Source organism: Solanum pennellii, chromosome 6 (assembly GCF_001406875.1).
Source record: "Solanum pennellii chromosome 6, SPENNV200".
Classification (NCBI taxonomy): domain Eukaryota; kingdom Viridiplantae; phylum Streptophyta; class Magnoliopsida; order Solanales; family Solanaceae; genus Solanum; species Solanum pennellii.
In genome coordinates, this window is record NC_028642.1 from 47,236,437 (window position 1) to 47,257,239 (window position 20,803).

Sequence of the window (20,803 nt, forward strand, 5' to 3'; positions counted from 1 at the left end):
CAAATGATGCTTATAAAATGATGACATTGCACTTATTTATATACACAATTTTCTTATTAAATGATATATTAATTGATTTTTTAGTCAAATAACATAAATAAAAATAATATTTTCATCATAGAGAAAATAAGGAAAAATTCTGTAAATATATTTTGTATATTCACCACATTATTAAAATATAATTTTTAATCAAATATTTTAATACATTCATGAAATTTATTAAGTTAAAGTTAGAAAATATGAAAATGATTTTAAAAAGACAAAATGACTCCATTTTTTTTTTTAAAAAAGAACTTTTTGTATGATAAACAAAACAATATATTAACAAAAATAAATCAGAAAGTTATCTATAATAGGAAATATCTTAATATTTTGCATAAATTAATCATCAAATAGACAATAAAAATAATTGATTTTAATTAGAAATGACATAAATTACAAATTAAAGTAATTTCAAATCTAAAGTAAACTTGAATTTATTTATATGCATTAACATTAAATAGACATTGACTTGAATAAGATTCAAAGATTTAACTTTAATGGGAAATAAATTAATGATGCAATGATATAAAAGGAAATTATATAATGAAATATCATGTTGAAGTTCACAAATATGAATACAATTAGCTGTAAAAGAAATCACATAGCCGTTGAGGAGCAATGGGCATAATGAAGACGACAAAACATTTTTTTTTTATTTTTAAAAATTGTAAGAAAATAATGCTTTCACGCGCTTAATAGCCGTGAATCACACTTAAAATGTCAGCTAGGCAAAAAGAGTTAAAGTGGTATCAATCTAATTTAGGAGAGATGTTTAATAGATACAAGTCTCAATTGAGGTGTTTAATGAATAATGTGAACAACTTTAAGTGTCCGTAGATACCTTAAGCCAATTCTAAATTATGCTAACAAGTTTTAAATTTTTTGTGATCACTTTGTATTTCAATCTCAATTTGCATGCCAATAAATTTGTATTTTTATTCTATATTCATTCTAAAATCTTTTTCACTGCTAGCAAAAATCTTAAATCAATAGACTTCAACTCGACATAGATTGAATATTTTCAATGGAGAGTTAAAATTAATATTGAAAATTTGAGGTTTAAGGGAGACAGAAGTCATGTCAATTGTGGAACCAAACACGGATAATAGGAAATGAATTTTGTAAATTTTAATCTCAAAAATAAAAGATGAAAAGAGCATGAGTGTAGTGAAAAAAAATCTAGATCGACTTAAAGTTATACAAAATTATGATTATTAATTATGGTAACTTTGTTGGTTTAAATTTAAAAATTACCTTATTAGAAATATTATTTTTCTTAATTTTCTTCCTTATGTTATTCACTAATTGTATTTTTTTCAAATTAAATAAATAACAAAAATACATAAATCAACAATATAACAAACTAAAATATTGACATCTTTAATAAAATATTAAAAGTTCTGCTATGAGGCCCCATTAAATATTAAAATATTATTATTTTGAAAAATTTTCCTTTTTAATTGTCACTCAGAGTTGCTTATTGGGCTTGTAAGAAATTTTACACAAATCTGATAATATTATGAACGAATTATATTTTACTTTATTTTTCTTGAAATTACAATTCTTTTTAAAATTTGATGGATTTTGGATATCATTCTAAAAAGTCTCGATACATCATGTAAAGTGAAATATTTGAGAATAGGAATAGATATTTTTGTAAATTTTTTTCAAATAATTTAAGTTATTTAAAAATATGATTATTATAATGTTTCCTTTTTATTTTACACATGAAAGATGAGGACAAAATTAATATTTTAAAAAAAGTTGTTATATTTTGTCCTTTAATTTTAAAAGGGGAGTGTCAAACATTTGTAACATAAAAGAAAAAGAGAGAGAACCATAGGAAACCAAAAAACTAAAGAAAAAGAGAGAACCGTGTACATGAGAAACTAAAGAAATGACGAGGGATGATTAAAGCTTATCTATAAAAAGATTGAAAAAGTTTCACGTTAAATTACTATGAGATGAGTGAATTCGTTATAAAATTTGGACATTAATCCTTCTTTCTTAAAGTATGATCCATCACATCAATTTTAAAGCTTCCGGCCCAAATTAAATTACAAATAATCATGGAACTATAGAGTAGCTACACCTTTTTTTTTTCTCTGCGTTATTTATGAATTAGGGCAATCATTTAAAAAATCATCAAATTATATACTCCCTCTCTCACATTTTATATGTCATTCTTTTCTATTAATAGTTGGTCCATAATAGTTGTCATTTCATAAAATCAATGCACAAATTAAAATATTGTTCCTTTTACCTTTGTTAGTTATTAACATTGTAAACATACATCTGAAACTTAAAAAAATTAAGTAAATGATTCATGTTTCTTGGTTAAACTAATTAATCAAAGTAAATTAATTCATATTCATTGATTAAAAACTTGAATTTCAAAAAAATTAAATAAGAATAGAAGAGTAAAGTTATATTATTTCTTAATGCAAATACAAAGTAAAATAATGACATATAAAATTGAGACAGAAAAAGTATATATCCATATATATAAGACTTCCTTGTAAACAATATTGGTCACTCATCTAATAACACTCTTTAATTAAACTTTGTATTAGTAATGATGCAGAGTACAAGTTTCTCCCAATTCAACATTCCATCGATTGTACGGGCGTCACCTCCCCCTGCAACCACCATACACCGTCGCAAAACCACCTCATCACGGAGGTTATCTCCCGTCCTCGTGGTGGCTTCACTCATATTGTATTTGTATAAAGTGGTATATACATATATTTCGTTTTCCTCTTTCTCCTTTCCCAGATTTTGCTTGCCACTCTTTCTGATCTCGCTCGCTACTCTCACTCGTCTCTCTCACTTTATACAAACACAAATATATACATTGCTTTTGTGTTTGTATAAAGCGAGAGAAATTTATATATACAAATACAAACACAAATATTTTTGTCTTATGCATTATGATTATACAAATACGATCTTTTCCTATCCAATTTAATTTTTTTTATCTTTCTCTCTTTCTCGCTTTATACAAACACAAATTATATAATTAATTTTTTTGTATATGTATATCGAAACATATTATACAGTTGTTTCTTTTCTATATATGTAATAGAGAAATAGTCATTAATAAATATAAAGTTTGTTATGTAGCACAATTATGCAAACTATTAATATAATATAAAATATGATTTTTGTGTTTAATATAAGTGAAAGTTGCTCAAACCATGAATAGTCCTCAAAAGGAAAGAAGTCTTATTGTGGTACCGTATCGTAATTATACTAAATTACCTTTGATTAAGACATTCCTCAATTAATGCTCTTAGATATAATTAAACAGAATTTTTGTATAATTATACAAATCATAGACATAATAAAATTATAGCTGTAATTCATAAATAGTAAAACAATAGTTAAGGAGGCCTATTATATTTTCTATCTTAGCTGTTTGAAAATTTTTGATCCATCTGACAATTGCTTATTGGGCCATTTCTAGTCACATTTTATACATTACACAAAAAAAGATAAAATCTAGAAAAGATCCCTTCCAATCTTGAATTTTAAGAAGAGATGATGATGTCAAATATTTATAAGATAAGAAACAAAAGAAAAGAGAGAGAAAACCATGCACATGAAAAACTAAAGAAATGAAAAAAAGGATAATTGAAGCTTAATAAAAAAGCACTAGAGAATCACATCCTCAAAATAAATAAAAAAATAAAATCATAGAAACTATAAAGTAGCTAAACTTTTTTTTTGTGTGTCATTTATGAATTAGGACTTAGGTTAGCTAGTGGCTAAATAAACTATATAAATAAGATTTCCTTGTAAACGATTTAGGCCACTCATCTAATAAACTTTGTATTAGTCATGCAGACTACAAGTTTCTCCCAATTCAACATCCCATCGATTGTATGGGCCTCACCTCCCCCTACAACCACCATGCTCCGTGGCAAAACCACCTCGTCGCAGAGGTTATCTCCGCCCTACGCGGTGGCTTCATCCACGTCTCGTCACCAGGTTACTCACTCAATGCCACCAGAAAAATTGGAGATGTTTAAGTCATTAGAACCTTGGGTTTCCGAAAACGTCCTCCCATTCCTCAAGCCCGTAGAGACATGTTGGCAGCCCATTGAGTTTCTCCCTGACCCATCTCAAGGGCCCGAACAATTCGAGGAAGAGGTTCGGGCCCTAAGGCATAGAGCTTCAGGGCTTTCGGATGAGTACTTTGTTATGCTTGTGGGTAATATGTTAACTGAGGATGCTTTGCCTACTTATGAGACCGCGATTAATACGTTAGATGGGGTAGGTGATGAGACTGGATGCAGTCCATGTCCATGGGCAATATGGACACGGGCGTGGACAGCTGAGGAGAATCGACATGGCGATTTGCTACGGACCTATCTTTATCTTTCAGGGAGAGTAGACATGTTGATGGTGGACAAGACGCTACAATACTTAATTGGAGCAGGAATGGTAAGGCTTATTCTGAAAATCTTTACATATATATAATTGTGAATTATATGGTTTTTTTAGTCATGATTAGTTTTTCCAAAATATTCAATTATGTAATCAACGGTTGCATGCAACGTATTCTTTTGTTTAGGACATCGGAATGGAGAACAATCCGTATTTGGGGTTTGTATACACATCATTTCAAGAGCGAGCCACGTGTTGGTCGCATGGAAATATGGCTAGGCTAGCTACACAAGGAGGAGACCCCATGCTGGCACGTATGTGTGGAACCATTGCCGCGGATGAGAAGCGTCACGAACATGCCTACACAAGAATTGTTGACAAGTTGTTAGAAGTGGATCCAAATGCGACTATGCTGGCTATTGCAAACATGATGAAGAAGAAGATCGTAATGCCGATGCATCTCATGTATGATGGGCAAGATCCAAATATATTTGAGCATTTTTCTTCCATTATTGAAAGGCAAGGCGTCTACACATCTCGTCATTATGCTGAAATATTAGAATTTTTTATAACGCGATGGGAATTGGAAAAACTTCAAGGGTTGAGTGGCGAGGCAAGGCGTGCACAGGATTATGTGTGTCGACTTCCACTTAGGGTTAGGAAGTTGGAAAGTAGAGTCAAGAAAATAGAGCCACGTCAAGTCAAGTTTAGTTGGGTCTTTAACAAACAAGTGAGTGTTTAATTAGATGAATTGCTTTCGGTAAACCCAAGATATCATCTTAATTTAAGCATTAGCGAAACATTCAAAGGTCAAAGTGTGTTTGTTCTACTGAATTATTATGAATTTGAATCTCTTATCTAGCAATTTAATTAATGTAACCTAGGTCCCGAGAGCGGATGCACTGGCCTCACTAGCAGTACCAAGTGTTTCCATAGGGCACTGTTACTTGTACATAAATTTTTTTCTCCAAAATTAACTACTGCACATGCATCTCTATCCATACAAATGGGTCTGCCTCTGGTCATAAAAATGTAAAAAAAAAAAAAAATAAGCTTAATTATCCTTTCACTATAATCTTTTTGGCTAAGCCGGTAAAATAAACTTATTTTGAGACATATATACTTCTTACTAAATATAGTTTAGTGAGGAGAACAATAATATGTAACTGATTAAAATCAATCATTTTAGTAAATATGAATTTTCTATTTGAATAATCTTATCATAAAAGAATTAAAAGCACCTATATATTTGTTAGAAACTACATACTTTTGTCAGTTTTTGCTTAAAAGATGGAAATTACAACAATTTTTGCAACCACTGAAATCACTCATTTTCACCTATAATCACTACAAGAAAATTGAAACTAGCTACAAAGTGCAAGAAAATTTCGCAAGAACACTAAAATGTGTTTATTCTGAATTTTACAGTCGTGATTAAGGACCAGATACGCATCAATCCGATCTATTATCAGGTAAGGGATTATGAATTTAATTTTTAGGTTGCAAGAGGTTATAATCTGGAAATTTTATTCTGTGATTTAGTGAAGTTGTTGAAGATATCCTATGTGACAACACGTTATATTTTCTTCCTTGAACAAGAAAGTTTCAAACGTAAGTATTATTATGTGTCTTACTTGTTGTTTCGTAGTCTTTTTACTTATGTTCTTACACTGTTCTCAGTTAAGGACTCGAACCCTTGACTCTTGGTAAATTCTCACAAGCCATCAAGAGAATATGATATTTGAATTGTCGATTTCTCATATGGTCGCTCAACTCATGTATTATATTATTAAGTCATTTTCTTTATTGAGAAAATGAAAATCAAGAAATTAACAATTAATTGGATAGGAAATGAATCTTGCATTCTCGGAATATAAATTTTGTGTGTTATTAGTTTATATGTTTTTTGTATCATCAAATAAATTGACATGCAACAATATATAAGTTTTGAAATATTTATACATTATATTACGATGATTAGAAAGATTATGTGAGAAAAATCACTTTAAATCCAACTATATAAAGTTTTTGTTGGTCTTTTGAACATTTTAAATATTTACTTGGTAAATATTTGGAGAACATGGTAATAACAAACATTGGTTCATGCTGCTGATGGACATTTTCTTTATTGCTTTTTCATTGGCAGTTAAAGAATGTATACAATGAATTGTGTCCTTGGAGTTGATATGCACGTTAAGGTGCATTTGTTGCCCTCACCATTACTTCTCCAAATTATTCCTTCATTATTCTTTGTAACCTATGTAACTCCTATCGTAACCTATGTCACTACAATAAAAATGACCATTAGCGACATTTAATTCTTAATTGTCGCTAAATATGTATTTTTAGCGGCAATTGTCACTCTTTGTATATGTCCCTAAAGTCTTTAGCGACATTGGTTCTAATGACACTTAACTAATGCACGGTAAAGATTTTAGCACTGTTTCTTAGTGTCAATATTTAATGCCGCTAAAAGTTGTTTTTGTTGTAGTGTGTAACCTATGAAACTCCTAAGGCCATTATCTTCACTATTTACTACACCACTTATCTTCTTATTCATTGCTAGGAAGACTTCTTCTAGTATAAATAGTGGTGGTCTTCATTTGGTTTGAAAAACACAATATACAAGAGAAAACATAGAGCAAAAGAGTTAGTCTAAAAGAGAGTTCTTATTAGTTGAAGGGAGGTGTTCTTTTTTGTGTATCTTTGGACTCAACTCTTGTCCAGAGTTGTTGAGTTATAATTTGTGAAGGCTGTTGTATCTAGCAGGGGACAAGTCAAAGAGGACTACTGCTGGACCGGTGAAAACATTTGTTACAGTAGGCTTGAATCTCCTTAAAGAGAGCGAGATATCTGCGCCTCAACCTGAAGAGATTCTATTTCTTCATTTCATTTTCAGTTGTAATCTTGTAATTTTTTGTTATATTGTAAGTTTTCACTAACAGTTCTTCTTTAATAAAATAAATCGTACGTATGTACGTTATATTCAATGCAATTCACATTTTATACAATGTACATAAAAGGTGGAAATTTTAGTGAAATTACGTAGGCGTTTGGTTATGAAAATAAAAAAGTAATTACTTTACTTATAAATTTTGAAGTTTTGTATTTGACCATACTTTTTTTTAAAAAATATTTAGAATTTGAATATATTTCGTATAAATATGATTTATAAATCCTCAATTTCTAAAAATTAGAAAAATCATCAAATTTAATTAGCTTAATCATGTGTACATATATTTATTTAACTAGAGACACATTATTTTGTTGGTGGCGTGAATTTCTTAAAAAATAGATAAAAAAATGGATCTAGCAACTTTTTGAATAATGTAAAAATATTTTTTGTTCACTTATATAACTCAAGGACGTACTCTAGTTTAAGTAATTCCAATGATTTAGACGAAAAAATAAACTCTTATAGATTGTGGACCCTATCAATTGGCGGATCATTTGTCAAAGGACGCCGTTAACATTAATGTCAATAGCTTGAAAATTATATAGAGGAAAAATGTGGGTTAAGTGTAAACTACTTAAAAATTTAATTTGCTCTCTTTCAACAAGTAGTATTCCCCCAGCTAAAAGTTAGGTACTGAAAAAATGAGAAGATAAATAGAAGGAAAGAAAAAATAAAAAGAAAAAAATACAGAAAATAGTTTTATCTAACTCAGTTTATTTATATTTACTTTAACCATTAAAAGCGTCAAAAATATATTTAAATTAATTTATTTTATTAAATTTTTTTTTGGCTAGAACAGGCATTCTTATATATTGAGGGAGTACATAAAGTATTGGTACAAACCATAGCAGGGTACAGACACCCTGGTTATTTAGATAGTAGAGACATACGAAAGAAAGAGAGGAGGGTACACATAAGTGATAAGGTTAAAATCTAAAGAGAGAGCTACTGATTTTCCATGCTTCTCCAATGCATCTGCCAAATTATTTGCAGTCTTAGAGATATGGCAAAGTTCAGTGTCCGGCAAGTCAGCCAACAGGTCCTTGTAGGTAGATAAAATAGTGAAATATTTTGGGTTATCTGATCTTAATAAATCGAGCAATACCTGGGAATCTGTTTCGATAACTAGGGGGGTGAAATGATGATCTTTTGCAAGGAATAGTCCATGGTATAGGCCAAGCAGTTCCGCATGTACCACCCCAGTCAGATGAAGTGGTTGGTGTTAAAGAATGACAAAAGTCCTACATCGGTGGTTAATGAGATGGGTGGACTCTCTATAAGGGTTGGGCAATTCTTCTCCCTTTGAGCTAGCTTTTGGGATGTGAGTTAGGCCTAAGACCTCATTTCACATGGTATCAGAGCAGGGACCGTCTCACCCGATGTTGGGACCCTCAAAATCAAAATTTACCACGCACCAGATGCTAAGCACTGGGCATGAGGTGGGGTGTTAAAGAATGACAAAAGTCCTACATCGGTGGTTAAAGAGATGGGTGGACTCCTTATAAGGGTTCCCTTTGAGCTAGCTTTTGGGGTGTGAGTTAGACCTAAGACCTCATTTCACAGTTGGGTGTATCCAAGCATCCAATCAACAGTAGTATTGTGGAACCTGCAGCGCCTCCAGCAGCAGTTTCGGGGTCCACGACGCCATCAATGTTTAATTTAAATGAGTGCAACGGCGTAGGTGACCAGCTACTAGGCGAGATGGAGCGATGGGTGGCTGTATGGGCGACGGGAGTGGCCAAGGCGATAAATTTAGCGACTTGGAAGGGGAGTTTGGATTGGGATACAAAGTCACGGTGGTTGTTGAAGACATTATGGTTGCGATTGAGCCATAAATGCCAAAGAATATACGGGATGAGAGTAGCAAACGGGACGCCAAATGAAGGGGTGATCAGGGAGGAATTTGTCGTAGTGCATGCTTGTTTGAACCAGGAAAGATGATCCGCAGTAGGCGGGTGTATGCTAAAGTAAGTCCAAAGATTTTTTGCCGGAGGGAAATGAAGGAAGATATGAAGAATGTCTTCATCGGTAGTGCGACAGAAAGGGCATAACGCGCTAGGGAGTAGTCGACGGGTAACAAAAAGGGATCGGGTAGGAAGTCGAGAATGAAGGAGGAGCCAGAGGGGTTTTGAGTTTAGGGAGTAACGGAATGGACCAAATCCAATTGATAGTAGGAAAGGTAGGAACAAGAGTTATAATGTTTGAGATAGAGTTGGTAAGCGGTAGCTGTAGTGAAATTTTCGGAGGTAAAGGGGAGCCAGTAAGGGTGGTCGGTAGTAGCTGTGGGGTGGGAGATAGTGCCAAGTATAAGAGAAGTAATAGAGGGGGAAACTCAAAAGAATAGCAATCAAAGCACCATACCTTATTAGGGAGGATGGAAGAGAGGGGTAGGTCAAATTCATGGCGTAAAAGAGGTCCCAATATTAATTCGCGCAAGGAAAGGTGAGGTTGTATCCATTTGTCACCCCAAAGGAGTATGTGATGACCATTAGCAATGTTCCAGGTTGTACCCGAGCGTATTAAAAAGTTGATTTTGGTAAGACTTTTCCAAAAGTAAGAGTGATACGGTTTTGAGGAAATGGGAGGGAGAGGGTGGGAAGTAAGACAGGAAGAGGAGACGTATTTACCGTGCAAAATTGTGGACCAAAGTGAGTGGGGTGTACGAAACAGCTGCCAGTGAAAATGACTAAGGATGGCATAACTTTTTGCAAGCAGTTTAGGAATCCCAAGACCGCCCGAGTGCTTTGGGGTGGTGACTACTTTCCAGCTAAGGAGATGGAGCTTTTTCTTTTCCGCAGTAGAGCCCAGAGGAAATAGCATTGCGGCGATCAATGTGGAGGAGTGTTGTGGTATTTAGGATGTTAAGCTGCATTCCATATGCAGGGATAGCAGAGAGCGTGGATTTAATAAGAGTGGTGCGTCCTGCTAGTGTAAGAGTAGTACCCTTCCAACCTTGGAAGCTAGAGTAGTACCCTTCCAACCTTGGAAGCGAGCGTTCATGCGATCAAGGATAAATTGGTAATCGGATGAGCGTGGATGTAAGCTAGGCATGATAAAACCCAAATACTTCCCAAAATGATCCGAAGATTTGATATTTAATTGCGAGGAAAGGGCATGTCGTTGGGTAGGGTCAACGTTGCGAGAAAAAATAATTTTAGATTTAGAAAAATTAATATGTTGGCCAGATACGTGTTTGAGATGGTTAAAAATGTTAACTATGGTGGTGGCATTTGCAGTTGTAGCTTGGGAAAATAATACAAGGTCATAGGCAAAGAGTAAGTGGGAGAGGTACGGCTTAACCGGTTGCCAAGATTTGGTGCAGACAGCATGCTCAATGGAACTTGAAAGCGATTCTATACAGATAACGAATAGATAGGGGGACAAGGGATCTCCTTGACAGATACCGCGCGAAGGCTGGAAGAAAGGGGTGGAGGTACCATTAATAAGAAAAGAAATAGAAGTAGTAGTAATGCAGGCCATAATTAGTTTAATAAGAGGCTGGGGAAAATTCAGATGGAGAAGGGAAGAGTGAATAAATGACCACTCAAGCTGATCAAAAGCTTTATCCAAGTCGAGTTTTAGCATCATAACCCCTATGCTGCCCTTTTCTTCCGAAAGGAATGGAGAGCTTCTTGGACAATAATGGCATTGTCAGCTGCTTTCCGTCTAGGAAGGAAACTGCTTTGTGAAAGGTTAATGAGGGAAGGGAGGTAGGGGCGAATACAGTGGACAATGATTTTGATAATGGTTTTATAAATAGTATTATAAAGTCCAACGGGGCGATATTAAGTAATGTGTTTGGGTGATTTAACCTTAGGGATTAGTGTAATATTAGTCTCGTTGAGGTATGCTGGAAGAGTGGATGTGGAGAAGACGTCTTTACAGAGACGAATAACAATGTCTTGTGTGGAATGCAATATTTTTGAAAGCAAACGGGGTGGAAACCATCGAGCCCCGAAGCTTTGAGGGGTTTAAAGGATTGAATTGCTTGAATTATCTCAACGTTAGAGAGAGGTCTCATTATATAAGACTGTTGTTCGCAAGTGATGAGGCCCAAAAGAGAAGAGGGGGGCGATGGACGGGTAGAGTGAGTGAGTTGGATGGTATAGATGTGGGTAAAGTAGTTAACAATAGTGTGATTGATTTGGTGATGGTCGAAAGTCCATTGCCCAACTGAATTTTGCATGCCTAGGATACGATTACGGCGGCGTTTAACAGTAGATGAATGGAAAAAGCGAGTATTGGCATCACCACCAACCAACCACTGGACGCGACATTTAAGTTTCCAATATTCTTCCTCTTGTTTGAGGATGAGGTTAAGATCTGTAAGAAGTTGGTTTTCTAGATTATAATGAAAGTTGTGTTTGCGAAGAGGGTCCATGGATTGGATGCCTTTCAATCTTTAAAGAAGGATTTTCTTTTTATAAAAAATGTTGCCAAATATGTCCCGGTTCCATTTGGTGAGCTGATCTGTGAAGTGCTGTAGAACCTGAGGATAAGTTAAGTTATTTGACCATGAGGAAGTAACAAGATGGGGAAAATGTGGGTGATTTAGCCACATAGTTTCAAAACAAAAAGTCGACAGTGGTTTAGAGATAGTTTTAGAGAGATTAAAGAGTAACGGGCATTGGTCTGAATGAATTCGAGGAAGATGATGTACAATAGCATCCTCTTACATATGGAGCCAGGTAGGGTTGCCAAAAAATTTATCTAGTCGTTCAAGGATTAAATGTTTATTATTATTTTTATGGCGTTCATTAGTCCAAGTAAATCTAGCTCCCGTAAAGCCTAAATCAATCATAATTAGTAGGTTGAGATATTTATTGAAGGAGAGTTAACGAGTGGTGTTGATATGCAAACACCCAAACTTATCAGATTAGCGAAACACACCTAGATGTTGACAAGATCAAATGTTTGTCTAGAAATGCTTCTAGGCACATTTGACCATAAAATCTTCGTCCACCAGTCATACATAATCTCTTTATTTTTTGATAAATTATTTTTTAAAATATATTTTTAATTGATTTCTTTAAAATTCTAAATTTTTCCTTTTCAAGCCGAGGTATCAATACTACGAGTTCACGACAAAGACAAGATCGACTACGTCTAAGAAGGTGAAAAATATGGTGATAATTTTAACCTTTAACCTAATATTAATTTACTTAGATTTGATATGCTAAAATTATTTCTTCACGTTGAGTGTCATGTTGCGGGATTTTTAACAAAATAGAGAGTATTGTACACACGTTTGTGAAGTTAGTGAGGACTCAAATGTGTTTCGCTATATTGACTGATAGATCAAGTAGGAAACTAACACTCTCAATAATTCGTACATAAAACTCAAAAAATTAAAATAATTTAGGTATGTTTTTGACCCTTTAACTCTTACTTCAAATTCAATTTACTTAAATCCATGCCTTGGTTGCATTCTTTTATGTGATTCCCCCTTACAACTTGTTTGGATGATTCTTACTAAATGTTCGTTTTGTATCTTATTCTTATTTTAATTATATATATTATTTTTATATAACAAATGATTTGATTTGATCGCTTTGTTGTTGATTTATTTGTTTCTTATGTTACCTTATTTATATTTATTAGCTAATAATATTATTTTACACTTCATTATCTTTTTAATAATAATTCTACTTCGTATTGATTTTTTCTTTATAAAATTGTAAGCTTATATTTTAAATTGTTGGTGCATGATATTATAAAATGACCGCAGAATTCATACAAACTATCCAAACATTAATAATTAAAAGAAAACCCTAAACCAATTTCAACAAATCCAAATGTAAAATCAAAGAACAAAATGTTGATCCTTTTCGGCCTCACATCACAAACAAATGTTTTATTTTCAAATCAGCTTAAAATGGTCTCCTTTATTTTTTGGTTTCTCACCCGGTATCTGGACCCCTCATTGAAGCTCCGAATAAATTCGGATCGTGCACTGCAGGACCCGTTCGGGGGTGGCACTCCCAACAGAATATTCTCCATGCCCAGGGCTCGAACTCAAGACCCCTGGTTAAGGGTGAAGCACTCCCACCAGTGCACCACAACTCACATTGATAAAAATGGTCATAAGTTGATATAGCATCTTAAAGACTTCATTCATTTTTTAAGATTCCTCTACTATTGTCACGATCTAAAAATTGAGGTCATGATAGTACTCATCTTGGAAATTCAATTTGGTGTGTAAGCCGAACGATATAACACATACGAGACTCCCAAAGAAATGTCAGAACAGAACTGAAGAGAAAAGAAATACAACAAAGATGTTCTCACATCTAATTATACACTTCTAGTTATTGAAGTATATCTCAAGTTTTCAAAGAAAAATTAGAGACTATAAATGAAAGATGGAGACCAATGATGATCTAAAAACATGATCTTACCACAGCTCTGAATGGAATCACCGGCTATGTCCGATCAACCATCACGAGGAACACCCTAACTAGGATTTTCATCAAGAGGATAACATAAGTAGGGGTGAGTTAATCCCACATGTACTTGTAGGTTTGACCGATTGAATATAAGGAAATGAATCCAACTTAAGAAACGTCTCGTTCCAGCATTGGTGCCACCAATTCATATAAGAACGACGCAAATAAACAACTGTGCCACCAAGTTATTTTTTTTAAAAAAAATAGCTTTATAAAATATATTTTATTTTAACAAAATTTAATAAAAATATTGTTTAAATAGGTTGTGTGACTTTCTAAGTATCAATACTTGAATGACTTTGTATGTGAAAATATTCATAATTGAGTGAATTTAAAGTTGAAAATGAAAGTTGAGTGATTTTCTGTGAGAAAAACCCTTAGTTGAATGACATTCTACGAAAATATTTCATAGTTAAGTGACTTTCCAAAATTGATGCATTAATTAGAAACTAGAAAGAGTGAAATTTTAATTTGAAAAAATTATGTAACTAAGCTAACTTTTACTACTTAATTATATATTACTAAGTAAATTGACTGCGCTTCATGCAGTGGTGAACTACGTCAATAATGTATTTACGAAAATTTGATAATATAAGTATTTTTGAGTGGATACAGTCTTACAATAAATTGTCAAGAATGTTTTATCCAAAGATGAAATGATTTTTTTTAATCTTAAAACCAAAAAGATTTGATTCTAAATTTTTATGTATTTTGTTATTAATTTATCATTTTATTCTTACTTATCCCCAAAGTCTTTAGAAAATGTATATAATTGTTTCATTGTCTATACTATATTTGTATTTTAAAAAATTGGTACAAACATTTTATTCATCAATTGCGATAGTTTTTCTCCTATTAAAGACCTCTACATATAAAATATAAATATTATACATCTTATATAATTAGTTGTGTACTTGATAAGTTAATTAATATTTAAAAGAACGTCTCTTGGAGTTCAAGGAAACAACGTATTTCACTGAAATAATTTGGATTAAATGATGTCTTGGCAAGTCCCTTATTCAAAATTATTCGCAGTCGATGACACTACTTTGATATCCAAAAGACATATTTTGTTGTTTATGGTTCGATCAATATGGTTAAAACTTTATTTTTTGCGACTTTAATCTAATATCTATAAGGATATAATTATTTACTTAATATTCATTATTATGGATTCATCCTACTTTGAAGAGTAATTCATTGACTCTAATCAACCATTTGAAAGCAAACTTTTGACTAAGGTTGAGTCAATACTTACCATCCCACTACATTCCTTTTATTTATTAAGTGTCACTAAACGATTGAATGTCTTGATAAGGTAGAAAGTTGAATAACTAAAACTCTAAGGTAGTGTGGAATCACCATAACTTTGAACACTCAAAAGTCCATTCTTGGACACCCCATTGTCTTTTAGCCATTGAAAACATTAAAGTCATTTATTTTAAAAGTTAAAGAATTATAATCTACATGACACCAATAGTTTAATGATTACATAAAACTCTTGACTAACATATTTCAACATAATGAAAAAAAGCATAAATATAAACAACAAAGATTAAAACATGTACTCAAAAATAGAAATTAATAACATAAGCATAAATTAATGATTGTAAAAAATGTATCAAGTTCTGTAATAATAAAATAAATGCTTATTTATAAACAACAAGGGTAGTGTAATAAATGATTATTGTATCTTATCGAAAATGTCACAAGTCTTTGAAAAAGTTAGAACCTTTCATAATCGCCACAAATTTTATAAAATAATATTTTAAACCTATCAGTAATTAAAACTAAAACACTATATTATCATTTATTCTTAATAACATAAGCATAAATTAATAATTGTAAAATTACATATCAAGATCTGTAACATAAGCAATGATGTCAGCGAGTCACTCAACATGAACAAATATTTAGTTGTGAAGAAGAAGAAGAAGAAAAGGAGGTTTAGAATTTTCATTGTTTTAAATGAGACAAAAAACCTCTATTTGTATACCAAAAAGGACAACATGAACAACTGTTTATTGTGCCTTATCGGAAAGGTTACAATTATTTGGAAAAGTTGCAACCCTTCGAAAAGTTCACAACTATTTGGAAAAGTTGCAACCCTTAGGAAAGGTCACAATCTTTCGTAAAAGTTACAACTATTCATTGAAGTTGCAAATTTTTTATAAAAGTCACAACTTTTCAAAAAAGTCGCAACTCTTCAAAAAAATAGTAACTCTTTATAAAAGCCACAACTTTTCATAAAAGTCACAACTTTTCATAAAAGTCACAACTTTTCATAAAAGTCACAACTTTTCATGAAAGCGAAAGCTAATTTTGAAAATAAATAAATTTAAAAGAGAATTCTTGTTTGTGGTGGCGCCACGTAGGAGGACCTAAAATTTTCTTTTATATATATANAAATTACACATTTTCCAATATTTATGTAATTGGATAGATATTATTGTCATTTTAATTTTTCTCTCTCTTTTCTTAAGCTTATCAATTTCTCTATCTTACTTTCTTTCTAATCAAATCCCCAGATTTTTCTCTCTTTTCTTACTCTTCTTTTCAATTTCTCTCTCTAACATTCTTCCAAATTAATTCCATAGATTTTCGATTCAATATATTAATATTTTCTATTATTCTCATTTAATGTCGTTGCAAGATTTGATTTGAAGATTAGCATTGATTTGGGTATTATGTTTTTCAGATTTCTCATTTATTTACTTACTGATTTTAGTGTTTTTTTTTAATTTTTTTTGTTTTGTTGTTATTTTTAGAACATTTTTTAGGGTTTGAGACTACATAATTCTCTCTTCAATGGATATTTTCAAGAGAGTTACTAGAGGTATTGGACAAAATAATTAAAGTTCTTCCAATTTCCCATCATTTAATTTTTTTTTCACTCAAGAATTAAACAATAATGTAGGTTCCGCTTCTAAATCTAAGCAGGATATACGATGGGGAAAAATGCATGAATCCGTCGATGTGCAAAATCTCACACAAATTCATAACCATGAAGTTGAAGAAGACCAATTTGTGGGAGAAGATGTTTTTTTTGCATGTTCTGTGTCTTGCATGTTTAGTTTAATTTGTTTAGTAACTTTTAAGATTCAAAAAAATTCATGTTACAATGCGTTTGGAAGTGTATATGGAATTTTTATTATGTTATAGTTAGTATTTATTTTTGTATTTCATAAATTTATTGTATTTTGTGTTCTATTTTTTTTTTGTGTGTGTGTGTGTGTGTTAGTTATGTCAATGTAACACATTATATAAGTTTGATTGTGTATATTTCATAGGTTTTAATGTTTTTTGTATTCATAGATTTGAAAGTGTATATTGAATTTTGTTGTTGTTTTAGTCCGTATGTATTTTTGTATTTCATTGTTTTATTGTATTTGTATCCATAGATTTGGAATTGTATTTCATATATTTAATTCATTTTGTATTCTGTTTTTTTTATGATAGTTATGTCAATATACCACAGTTAGTATTTATTTTTGTATTTCATAGTTTTATTATTTTTTGTATTCATAAATTTGGAAGTATACTGTTTTAGTCAGTATGTATTTTTACAATTAATAGTTGTACTCATTCAAAAATTATGTTGCATTGTTTCTGAATTTGACATTTTTTTCTAATTTGTATTTATTCTAAAGGTATGTCAACTAGTTATGCATTTTATTCAAGAATGAGTACACCAAATATTCAATTATTTCTTTTCAATTTTATATTTCATTCACTTTTTCATCATACAATTTTTTTGTATTTTATATATTATTATACAAAATTCTAAATAAAAACTAGAATAAATAAATAAAATACATATTGAAATGAATACATACAAGCTTTTTGAAGAAAAAAATAACTATATAGGAAAAAAATATATGAATACAAATATATTTCTTAAATGACTATATAGATACATTCGGCATACATATTGGAATGAATACAAACTAATAAAAAACTATAATAAATATAAATAGAATATATTGTGGAATGAATATAATTTTAAATAGGTAAAAATTTTGGAGAAAAAAAAAAGAACAAAGTGTAAATTTTATTTGAAAATGTAACTTATTAGAAAATTAAGTGATCCTTATCTTTTTTGAAATATTCTCTCCCTTGATTTTCTCCCTTTTGTTATTAAATAATTATATTCTTTAAATAAAAACAAATAAAATTTGACATTTTTACTAAATATTGAAAGTGTTGCTAATGAGCTCTCTTAAATGTTAAAATATTGACATTTTAAAAAATTTCCCAATATATGATAGCTATAGTATTAATTAATTATTGAAAAAGGTTAATGTTCAAGATAATGGTTAAGATAAGTCCCATCACTTTTGTATTAGATCGTGTATATTCACATTTCCTCTTTTATAAAATTTTTACTACCTATATATCTCCAACCCACTCATCAATTTACTCCTTAATTCTCTCGTTCTCCCTTTAATCTCTCAACCGATTCAAATTTGAAAAGTTTGAATCATCCTTCTTTAACTCTCCTAATCTTGCAAAATAAGGTAACTTCATTTTTTTTTTTATAATTTTCATTAATTATTGATTCTTTTGTCTTTGTATAACTTTTTGAATCTTCCAATTTTTTCATAGTTCAATAACTAAATCTCGAATTCTTTGGTACAATTAATATAATCACGGAGGAAGCTAATAATTTTCATCAAAGAGAATCACTAGAGATATACTTGTGAATACAACAAATTTGGTTGAGTATCCACATTTTTTGTTGGATTTAAGTCAAAATTTTGAAGCAATTACAAGTTCTATTGCCAAAATCAAAAGTTTTTTTATTCAAACACAACAAAGAAAGATATTAAATCTAAGTTTATCGATGACCCTATAAATACGGAATAAATCGACCATCAGTTGATGAGTTATGTAAAAAAAATATATAGTATAAAAGTATATTCAAGTAAAAATGACTCAAAAACAGATGTTATACTGAAATGGACCAACAAGTAGAAGATGATTTTGAGGTATTTATAACCATGTTTTCATTTTTTTTCCTTTTTTGTATTGGATAATTAAAGTTATATATGACACAAAATTTGGATCCTAATCTCAGATAATTGTGTTTATTTTATAATTAACATCAAGCATATATATGTATGCATAACTAGTTGTGTTATTGTTTATAGTTATACAATTCCAATTGATATATACAATTACGACGATTTGTATAATGAAGTTATGTTATTTATATACAAATATTTAAATTAATATTCTTTATTAGGGGTTCCAATTAATACCATGGTTACAAATTGCATATGCATATTGTTGTGCCATGACACACTATTGACAATGTATATATCTCAATCAATGAGTGTGTCTATATATATATATATATATATATATATATATAGAGAGAGAGAGAGAGAGAGAGAGAGAGTTATACAATTATTTACCATTCAATCAAATAGTAACATACGCAAAATTGGTAAATGGAATAAAGTTATTTCAGTTATATTCATATGTTGATGTAAATTATATAATGATTTGTGTGAAATCTACTAACATATAAATCAAAATAGTAATATATTCAAAATTGATGCAATTAATTGAAAATTACTAAATTATATACACTTGATGACTTGAATATATAATGAGTCGTATAAAATCTATCTAATATACAAATCACACAGTAACTTATACAAACTTCTACAAGCACTCCAAAATTATTATATTAACTTGTTGACTTAAAATATAAAATTCATTAAATAGACAAATAATTGTAACATATATAAACTAATCGAATTAATCGAAAATTATTCAATTACATTCACTTGTTGACTTAACATATATAACGACTTGTATAAAAACTATCTAATATACAAAACAAACTGAATATATATAAATTGTTAGAAGTAATGGAAAATTACTAAATTATTTTAACTTTTCGACTTAAATATAAAGACTTTTTATAAAATCTATATAATATACAAATCACATAGTAATATATACAAATTGATACAAGTCAAATTACTCAATTTCATACACTTAATATCGGATTGTATAAGAACTATTTAATAAACAAAACAAATAGTAATATATACAAAATGATACAATAATAGAAAAACACTCAATTATATGTTTAGACAAAAAAAAGTTAGTCACAAACAATCTTAATGTGAAATTCCATACCAATTATTTTCAAACAAATCAACTACTCCATATAGAATGTCATTTTAATTGACATCCATGGTCAACAACACAATAATACAAATTAAATACGAATTACTAAGGAATATATGAAATCATATACATCAAATGTAATTAAAAAAAATATGTTGAATGTTAAGGCGTAGCTTAGCACTATATATAGACACTATGGCAAACCCTATTCTGTATTCTGTTTTTGCCTCTCCATAATAAAACTGCTCCCCCTCTTCCCCGTGGACGTAGCCAATTTATTGGTGAACCACGTAAATCTGTTTTCTTGTTTTTCGCATTTATATTTTCTCGTATTATCTCGAATTCCGCATAACAAATTGGTATCAGAGCCTCTCGGTTAATCGGTGTTCTTGGAGAATTCGAGATGTCTGCTTTGAACGTGAAAATCGACAAATTCACAGGGAGGAACAGTTTCAGTTTATGGCAGATCAAGATGCGGGCTTTGTTGAAACATCAAGGCTTCTGGGCGCCGTTGTCGAAAGACAAGAACGCCGTCGTTACTCCTGAGATGGCGATTCTGGAGGAAAAGGCGCACTCGACGATCATGCTGTGTCTCGCGGATGACGTCATCACGGAGGTCTCGGATGAAGAGACTGCTGCTGGTCTGTGGTTGAAGCTTGAGAGTTTGTACATGACAAAATCTCTAACCAACAAGCTGCTTCTGAAACAACGTCTATTCGGTTTACGAATGGCTGAAGGTACACAACTCAGGGAACATTTAGAGCAATTGAATACTTTGTTATTAGAATTGCGTAATATCGATGTGAAGATCGAGGATGAAGATGCT

General features: G+C 31.1%; 1 protein-coding gene across 1 annotated transcript; it reads left to right on the forward strand.

Annotated features, from left to right (window-relative positions):
- The first annotated feature begins 3,857 nt into the window (after window positions 1–3,857).
- On the forward strand, window positions 3,858–5,292 carry LOC107021885 (stearoyl-[acyl-carrier-protein] 9-desaturase 1, chloroplastic-like). Its single transcript, XM_015222603.2, has 2 exons — window positions 3,858–4,488; window positions 4,619–5,292. The coding sequence occupies exons 1-2, from the start codon at window positions 3,883–3,885 to the stop codon at window positions 5,171–5,173; spliced, it is 1,161 nt and encodes a 386-aa protein (XP_015078089.1). The 5' UTR covers window positions 3,858–3,882; the 3' UTR covers window positions 5,174–5,292.
- The last annotated feature ends 15,511 nt before the right edge of the window (window positions 5,293–20,803 follow it).